Raw genomic sequence first — 9,675 nt, forward strand, 5'->3', positions numbered from 1 at the left:
TATCCATACATTTGTGTCCTACTGGTGCCTATTAAGATTTCCCAGATTAGAAGATATAGGAACTATTGACACATTCAGTATCAAAAAATATAGAAATGACATTAGAAAGTTGATTACAACCCTTTTCTCAATAGCCAAAGTCAGATTTTTTCAGTGTGAGGAAAGTGACAAATCTGCTTCTCCCATGAGAACAGACTCTAGTAGTGCATGCAGTGACTCACATTAACATTGTCTCTCCCTTCAGGAATTTCCATTGTGACCATCACCTGAGAAACTGGGAACATACAAGTAGTCAGGGGAATGTACAGGTGACATTCTTCTGACCCAGAGCTGGACACCTTCTCCCTGCTCCATGTCAGATACCAACATAAACAACTTCACCAACCCCTCAACTTTCATCCTGCGTGGCATTCCTGGCCTGGAGGAGGCTCACGTCTGGCTCTCCATCCCCTTCTGCACCATGTACATCACAGCCTTCTTGGGGAACTTCACCATCCTCTGCATTGTGAAGAGGGACCCAAGCCTGCACTGTCCCATGTACTATTTCCTCTGCCTGCTGGCCATCAGTGACCTTGTCCTGTCTACATCCATCCAGCCCAAAATGCTGAGTATCTTCTGGTTCAATTTCAGGGAAATTGATTTCAGTGCCTGCCTCACCCAGATGTTCTTCATTCACTGCTCTTCAGCAGTGGAGTCTGGGGTCTTTGTGGCCATGGCATTGGATCGCTATGTGGCCATCTGTGAGCCCCTAAGATATTCCACCATCCTGACAAACACCATAGTGGCGAAGCTTGGACTGGCTGTGGTGATGCGTGGTGTCATTCTTGTACTGCCCTATCCCTTCCTGGCAAGGCAGTGGCCATATTGCAGAACCAACATCATCCCTGAGCCATACTGTGGTCACATAGCCGTGGTAAACCTGGCCTGTGCTGATATTCGTATTAGTAGTTACTATGGCCTCTTTGTGGTGTTCTGTGTGAAGGGTCTTGATGTGATTTTTATTGCCATATCCTATACCCTGATACTCAGGGCCATCTTTAGACTGCCCACAAAGGATGCCCAGCTTAAGACTTTCGGTACCTGCGGCTCCCACCTCTGTGCCACCCTAGCCTTCTACATCCCTGGTCTTTTTATCTCTATCGCCTACCGATTTGGCCAGAATTTGCCAATGCATTTTTACATTTTCATTTCCAACTTGTTCCTCTTAATGCCCTCCATGGTGAACCCCATCATCTATGGGGTGAGGACCAAACAGATCCGGACCAGGCTGCTCTGGCTTTTTACTCAAAAAGTGACCTAATGTCTCCCACATTTGCTCTGGTTCTGAGACTGAGCTCAGCAAAGAGCTGGCTGGTGAAGCGGTGCTGGGTGCCCTTCCCTGAATCACTGATTTCACTCTTAGAGAAACTTTAAACCCTGTCCTGACCTCACTGTGCTCTGTCAGTACAACAGACTGAAGCGTTGGTCTTTGTACAGCTCATCGGGTAACCACCTTTCTAATTTCTGGTAACTGGAGTCCTGAGACCACTTCTCCTGCCCATCCATTTCCCCATCACCTCCAAACAAAGGTCAATGAGAAGAATATTGCTCAAAACAATTACTAACAGAGACTATAATATAATTAACATGAACTTCCCCATGGCGGGAAAAGAACAAGAACATCACTAGAACATAGCATTTAATTTCACAAAGGGGCGCTACACTAACATGAGGAAATTAGTTGAAGAGAAATTAAAAGGCAATTAAGAAAAATGAAGTACGTTGAAGCTGCAAGGAAGCTTCTTAGAGACAACATAATAAAGGCTCAGATTAAAGGTATACCCCATACTGATTGATACTGTGTAAGAAAAAAAAAGTCACCATAGCAGAACTACAAAGTAAAAGAAGCAGGGAGAAGCAAAAGTGTATCTGCTAATGAATCGTCTAATGAGTGGAAGTTAAAACCTAGTGAGGAAAATGGAAAAAGTGTAGTCACTAACAAATGGGGAATGAAAATATCATTAGGAAGACCAAAGGGACTGTGAACAGTAGTTAAGCAAGGGCCCAATGTGTAACAGCAAAAAGTATAGTGAGAGAAGGAACCACAAGGATGAAGCACAATTGGGGAGACAAAGTCATGCCCGGGGCCCCATGGGGAAGAAAGGAAAAGCTAAAGTGTTCAGGAGACAGGCATTCCTCCCTGGAATGAGAGGATCCTTGATGAAAACTAAAGCTGTACCAAGGGTTTTGATACAGACTCCATTAATATACTTGCTGGCAACTTAAAATATATGGTTTTGATAAACAAACTATAATGTGGCTGGAAAGCTTGCTGGGTCATCAGGTTCAATGAGTAGTGATCAATGGATGTATGTACGGTTGGCAGTCAGTATCAAGTGGACTGCCCTAGGGATGGGTCCTGGGTTGGATTTTGCATAATATCTTCATTAACAATCTGGACAATAGGTTTGTTTGCCCCCTTAGCATGTTTGTGGATGACACTAAGCTTGGGGAGAGTTAGAGATGCTGAAGAACAGAGATAAAATCCACAGTGACCTAGAAAATTGGAGGAATGCACCAGAAGAAATCAGATGAGCAAATTTTGAGTATTTTGTCCAGTTTTGGGCATCCCACTACAGAAAAGATGTAAACAAATCAGGGAGAGTCCAGTGGAGGGGAACAAAAATGTTCAGATTAAAGCACAGAGCAATTAAAATGATTAGAGGTCTGGGGCATATGACTTATGAGCAGAGGCTGAAGAATGTTTGCTGGGATTTGACAAGAGCCTTAAACTTACCTGAAGGGGAGTTCCAAAGACGATGGAGCTGAGCTGTTCTCAGTGGTGGCAGATGACAGAGGTAGGAGCAGTGCTCTCAAGCTGCAGTGGGGCAGGTCTATGTTGGCTATTCGGAAAAACTATTTTTCCAGGTGTGTGGTGAAACACTGCAATGGGTTACCTAGCGTGGCGGTGGAATCTTCTATTGATAGAGATTTTTAATGTTAGGCTTGACAAAGTTCTAGCTTGAATGATTTAATCGGGTTCTGTCCAGCTTTGTGCACAGGTTTGCGCTACATGATCCTCTGAGGTCTCTTCCAAACTTAACCTTAAACTTAACCTTCCCGTGCTGCTATGCATGCGTCCATGCTGATGAGTATCAGGATATATCAATGGACCATGAGTGCTTGTAGAGCCTGCATTGGGGACAGACCCAGGTCCTGACCCGCACAGGCTCCAAGCACAGTAAGGAACGACTCATGCTCCCAGTCATCATGATTAACAGGCTGGCAAGTCAATGAAGGAGTCAGTGGGTGAGTGCTTCTGTGTGATCTGTGGCTGCCTGCCACAGAACAGTGCAGCGCTAAAGGGAGAGCAGAGGCCTGGGATGACCTGGAAGCAGAACCACAATAGCCAGAGCCAGAGGCCAGAGATGTATTCCTGGAAACTGGAAGCAGAACAGCTACAGTGATGGAGCTGAGGCTGGACACAGGTGCAATGAGCAGCTGGGGAAAGCAAAGAGAACTCTGGGCATTGGTCCTCATTCAGGGAGATGCCACCAGGCAATGGGCCTTGCAGACCAGACTTGGAGGGGGTCCCTCAGGGAGAGCTGACCCTGTGGAGAAGGACCCTGACACTCATGTTACCCCTGCCAGAGCCTCATGGCATCGTGAAGTACAAGCAGGGCCTGGACAGGTGCCTGTGATGTGCAAGAGACAGACAGTGAGCTGCCTTTATCTTCCAATGATGGCCATTTGTTGTGTCCCTCTGGCACAGGTAGGGTGATATGTTTTCTTTTAACCTTTCCCATTTTATTCCTTTTTGGTGGGGGCTGCTGTTTAACACATTGTATTTGATTGCACTATACACAATGGCCAGAGGATCAGAGAAGTTTGCAGAGCACAGGGTCCATGTTTGGGTAGGGAAATGCTTACCAGTGTCTTACGAGACAAAACAAGGCTGTGTTAAAACCCTCAGGAATCACGTGTCCAGGCTTGTTGGTGACTCTGCAACACAGGACAGAAGATGGGCAACTCACAAGTTTAGGCTGGCCTCTGGGTAAAGGGAGTGGGGGTGGGGACTCAGAACCTCTCAGTAGTTACTTCCACCATGGTGGTGTACAAGTCAGAAACAAGAAGCCCTGAGACACCTTACAAATGTATTTAGTAGGTCATGAGTTTTTGTAGGTAAAATGCACTTGTACAGATGAACTCACCCCACAAGAGAGGTCTCCTGCTCACACACCTGAGGAATTCCTCAAAGGCCAGGCCTCACTTTTCTCTTCCAAGGTGAAACTTTTAACTTTTGAAAGCTTCACTCTTTTGAAATTCTCCCAGCTCCTCAGATTTCAGCAGCCGCGTGTACTAACCTGCCCTCTCCGCCAGACTGCGGCTGTGTCTATGTCTCCAGTACAGACCTGAGAGAGGCACAGCTTGGCCCTGTAAGATGTGCCATCCATCAGCTCTGTGCTCGTGGGACAGAGCTCTCTTCTGGCATCATTTTCCACCAATGAGCTTCTCCCGGTGACTTGTGCTCCTCACCACTGTGCTTTCATTGGCCAGGAGGAAGGTTTTTTCAATCCCCAGACTGACAAAGGGGCCCGTGTAGACAAAGCCTAAATTACATCACAGTAATACCGACCACTGCCTCCCACCCTGCAGTGCTAAAGGTTGCAGTGTTTGGCTGCACTTCTTTCTGCTCGATCCCAGCTACTGTCATGCAGAGATCTCAAAGCTCTGTCTGTACCTCTTCCCAGACTCTGCTGCATTGTCTGACAGTTCAACCCCGTGGAGGCTTTCAGCTGTTCCATCTCCGGCTGGAATCTTCCTTCCTTCACCTCAGCCCCATTTTCTTTGCCCTCTCCCCTGGGCTCCCCCTGGTACCAGGGCTTCTCTTGAAACTCATTAGAAGGAAGCACAGTATCCACTCCAAAGAAGGGAGGCACGTTTAGAACTAAAGGAGGGTTTAATAAAAACCTAATTGTGATTCATGTTCTCCCAGCTGTGTGTCTGGTGCAGCTGCCGCTGAGTGGCCTGTTCTCACCACCCCAGTTTAGTTACCCCAAACAAGTGCTTTGCTATTAAAGGCCCAGGGCATGTTTCCAACAGCCAGGGCAGAGCTGTGCACTGTATCTGTCTCACAGCCACCCAGTACCAGGTGAAACAGATACTCTCTGTGGGGTTACTCCCTGCCTAGCCCCTGTATGACGTATCTTATCTAATTTGATTGATCAGCTCTTTGGTGGCGTGGCTTCTGTGTTTGCAAAGTTCCCAATGCAAGAACTGTGAATGGGAGCGAGGCCTCTGAAGGCTTCCACAATACACATACTGCTCATCAATAAGCAACAAAATACCTTGTCCCAGTCATGGCCTCGCCCCATCCCCCTTTCCTGTCACTAAAATCAATGGTCAAACAGCACTTGCCAGCTACTAACTTGAGTACAGCTGCTACAGACCCTCTGTTGGGCTTGGACTGGAAAATTCGTTCTGTAACATCCCATTGCTTAAAAACTCATGAGCTCTGCTCAGAAAACTGCCCTGCCCGTCATTGGCCAGGGGAGAAAAGGAGTTCAGGTAGGGTAATCCCCACACCTTCCTGTCCCTCCAGTCCTGGAGAATCTGCCTCAGCCTGGAACGTTGGATTTGAATTCCACATAGAAGGGACTGGGAGGAAGTGAGCCCAGAGGTGGAGAAGAAATCCAAAGAGGGCATTAACCCTGCCTGTATCTGCCATGGGGCCCCGCTTGTAGCAAGATATCTGTGGAGGAGTAGGGACCCCATTCCAAGGAGAGGCCCCAGCCGCTCTTTATCCAAGAGATCATTTGGTTGGTGTAGTTGTTTTAAGCTTGTTCCATTTAAGTGACCCCAGTAACAGTGATGGCTCAGCAGGTTTCTGTGTGAAAAGGGAAGGGGATTCCCAGAGGTCACACTGCTCAGGAGCAGGGATCTCACAAACTCCAGGGGGTTGGAAAAAGCTCAGATTCACCTTGACAGAAAGTGGCAGGACAAAGCTTCCTTGTCCAGTCTGTCCTCTCCTTGAAACCCAACAAACAGTCCTTGCCAGGGCAGGTAAGTCATCTTTCTCCAGCTCTATATATTACTATTTACCTATCCTGTCTCGGCATTTACAGGTTACAAAAGGCTCTAGAGATCAAGGCATTATCCTTGATTTTCTAAATAGCCAACAATAATTATTCAGAGTACACTAATGCACTGAGAAGCCAATTATTCCCTGAGTGAGCCCAGAGTCCAATAGATCTCATCTCTCTTTGGAAGGTCCCTTAATTGCTGTTTACTTCTAAAGCTCAATGTGTAATAAATAACAATAAAACAAACCATTCATACAGAAAGAGTCATTGGCTAGTCACTGACAAGACAGCCTCTGTTCTCCAGCCTATTTACATTCAGATTCCACTTCTCCCACAGGGGCAACACAAACCCACTGGGATTTGGTCAGTACCACACACGCTAGTGTCAGCTCCCAGTGTAGAATGCTACCTCAGATGCTGGGGGTGATAGACATGTGGGATATAGTTGCCTGTGGGGGATTTCCAGGGAAGTCACTTCTAGCTCAATGTTCACAGGTGCTGTTCCTTTGCTGAGGAGCTCACCTGCTTGACAAACCCAGTGCCACATGGGCATGATTGAAGGGAGAGTAAGTGTCTGATCTTATCTGTTGTGCACAGCTACAAAACAGTCAGGGGCCCTTGTGCTGAGGAATGGATGAGATTTATTCCAGGATTATCAGCCAAAATCTCTCTCTTGGCTGATTGCCTCTAGCCCAAAAGGAGCAGCGTTTCAGTTGTGAAAGGAACAATAAAGAGTCCTGTGGCACCCTATAGACTCACAGATATTTTGCAGCATAAGGTGCCACAGGATTACTTGTGGGTTTTGAAGATACAGACTAACTTGGCTGCCCCTCTCTGATACTAGCCACATGGTTACCTTTGGCTGAAAGAAGCTGGTAGATGTACAATACGAGACAATGTTCCATAGCTATGGCCCGCTGTTTAGCGAGATGTCGTGGAGGCAAAACTCCAAGGCTACGTCTACACGTGCACACTACATCGAAATAGCTTATCTCGATGTAGCGACATCGAAATAGTCTATTTCGATGAATAACGTCTACAAGTCCTCCAGGGCTGGCAACGTCGACGTTCAACATCGACGTTGGGCAGCACCACATTGAAAGAGGCGCTGCGAGGGAACGTCTACACGCCAAAGTAGCACACATCGAAATAAGGGTGCCAGGCACAGCTGCAGACACGGTCACAGGGCGGACTCAACAGCAAGCTGCTCCCTTAAAGGGCCCCTCCCAGACACACTTGCACTAAACAGCACAAGATACACAGAGCCGAGAACTAGTTGCAGACCCTGTGCATGCAGCATGGATCCCCAGCTGCAGCAACAGCAGCCAGAAGCCCTGGGCTACGGGCTGCTGCACACGGTGACCATAGAGCCCCGCAGGGGCTGGAGAGAGAGCGTCTCTCAACCCCTCAGCTGATGGCCGCCATGGAGGACCCCGCTCTTTCGATGTTGCGGGACGCAGATCGTCTACACGTTCCCTACTGAACGTCGAAGTAGGGCGCTATTCCCATCCCCTCATGGGGTTAGTGACTTCGACGTCTCACTGCCTAACATCAATTTCAACTTCGAAATAGTGCCCAACACGTGTAGATGTGACGGGCGCTATTTCGAAGTTGGTGCCGCTACTTCGAAGCAGCGTGCACATGTAGACGTGGCCCAAATGAAGTAAAAATTGTGTAAAGAGCTCAGGAAGCAGCTGTGTGTCAATGCACAGGACACCATCTCCTCTTGCATTTGAGCACTGGGGCTTTTAGAGGCGGGCTGTTATATTACTAGTATGTGCCGGAAAGCAGGGAGGTGATACAGCTCCCCTTCGGAGCACCACTAAGAATTTTAAAACACGGGAAAGACAGCTTCTCCCCTAGCTTCCCTCTAGAAGTTGGATGAACTGATATGCCTGAAACTTTTGAAAAACAAGTCAAACCAAAGCAGACACCCCACATGGAAAATTTCAGTACAAGCACTGAAAGTTCAGCAAACCTACCAACATGATGCCACCAAGATCACCAAAAATGTCCTATCCATTTGTACATCCCATTCAGTTAATCTCTTTGTTCCAGTAACGTCTATGGTAAGAAACAGGAGCTCTGTCATGGAAAGGTACAAACTGTTCAGGAAAGACAGGCAGGGGAGAAAAGGAGGAGGAGTGGTACTGTATGTAAGAGAGCAGTATGATTGCTCAGAGCTCCAGTATAGGGAGGAAGAAAAACCAATTGAAAGCTTGTGGTTTAAGCTTTGAGGGGGGAGCAACAGAAGTGATGTTGTGGTTGGTATCTGCTATAGGCCACCAGATGAGGAAGATGAGATAGATGAAGATTTCTTCAGACAGCTAAGAGAAGCTTCCAAATCACAGGCCCTAGTTCTCATGGCACACTTAAATCACACAGACATTTGTTGGGAGACCAACACAGCAGCACACAGACAATCCAGTAAGTTTTTGTAGAATGTTGGGGATGACTTCCTGGCACAATTGCTGAAGGAACTGACCAGGGACCATGCATAGCTCCACCTGCTGCTCACACACAGGAAAGAACTAATAGGAGAAATAGAAGTGGGTGGCAACCTGGGCTGCAGAGATCATGAGATGGTATATTTCAGGACCCTGACAAAAGGAAGTAAGGTGAGCAGGAAAATTCAGACTCTTGATTTCAGAAGAGCAGACTTTGACTGTCTCGGAGAACTGATGGGCAGGATCCCCTGGGAAGCTAATCTGAAGAGGAAAGGAGTTCAAGAGAAGTGGTAGTATTTTAAAGAAACCTTATTGAAGGCATAGGAATAAACCATCCTGATGAGCAATAAGAAAAACAAACAGAGTAGGCAACCAGTTTGGCTTACCAGGGATGTCCCTTGTGAGCTTAAACTCGAAAAGGATGCATATAAAAAGTGGAAACTTGGACTGATGACTAAACAGAAGTATGAATCCATCGCTGGAGAATGCAAAGGAGTAATCAGGAAGCAAAAACAGAATTGGAACTGCTGCTAGCAAGGGATGTGAAGGGCAACAAGAAGGGATTTTACGGGCACGTTAACAATAAGATCAGGGAGGGTGTGAGGCCATTACTGGATGAGGGAGGTAACTTAGTGACAAGTGATGTGGGAAAGGATGAAGTACTCAGTGCTTTTTTTTTTCTCTGTCTCCATGGCTGAGGTCAGCACCCAGGCTACTGCAACAGGCAATGCAGTATGAGAAGGCGGTGGGAAGCCCTCGGAAGTAAAAGAACAGGTTAATGGCTATTTAGAAAACCTAGACATACACACATCCAAGGATCTGTATTTCATGTATTCAAGGATAATGAGGGAATTGGCGTATGTCATTGCAGAGCCTTAGGCCATTATCTCTCAAAATTTGTGGAGATTGGAAGAGGTCCCAGATGACTGGAAAAAGGCAAATGTGGTGCCTATCTTTAAAAAAAATGAAAGAAGGACAATCCAGGGAACTATAGACCAGTCAGCCCTACCTCAGTTCCTGGAAAAACCAGGGAGAGGATCTGCATGGAATACATTTTGAAGCACTTGAAAGAGGAGAAAGTGATAAAGAGTAGTCAACATGGATTCACCAAGGGCAAGTGCTGCCTGACCAATCTGATTAACTTCTATGGTGAGCTAACTAGCTCT

General features: G+C 46.9%; 1 protein-coding gene across 1 annotated transcript; it reads left to right on the forward strand.

Moving 5' to 3' along the window:
* Window positions 1-352: 352 nt before the first annotated feature.
* On the forward strand, window positions 353-1,300 carry LOC142002069 (olfactory receptor 52R1-like). The gene has a single exon (XM_074977898.1). It carries the CDS (start codon window positions 353-355, stop codon window positions 1,298-1,300), a length of 948 nt encoding a protein of 315 aa, XP_074833999.1.
* The last annotated feature ends 8,375 nt before the right edge of the window (window positions 1,301-9,675 follow it).

Source organism: Carettochelys insculpta, chromosome 1 (genome assembly GCF_033958435.1).
Source record: "Carettochelys insculpta isolate YL-2023 chromosome 1, ASM3395843v1, whole genome shotgun sequence".
Taxonomy (NCBI): domain Eukaryota; kingdom Metazoa; phylum Chordata; order Testudines; family Carettochelyidae; genus Carettochelys; species Carettochelys insculpta.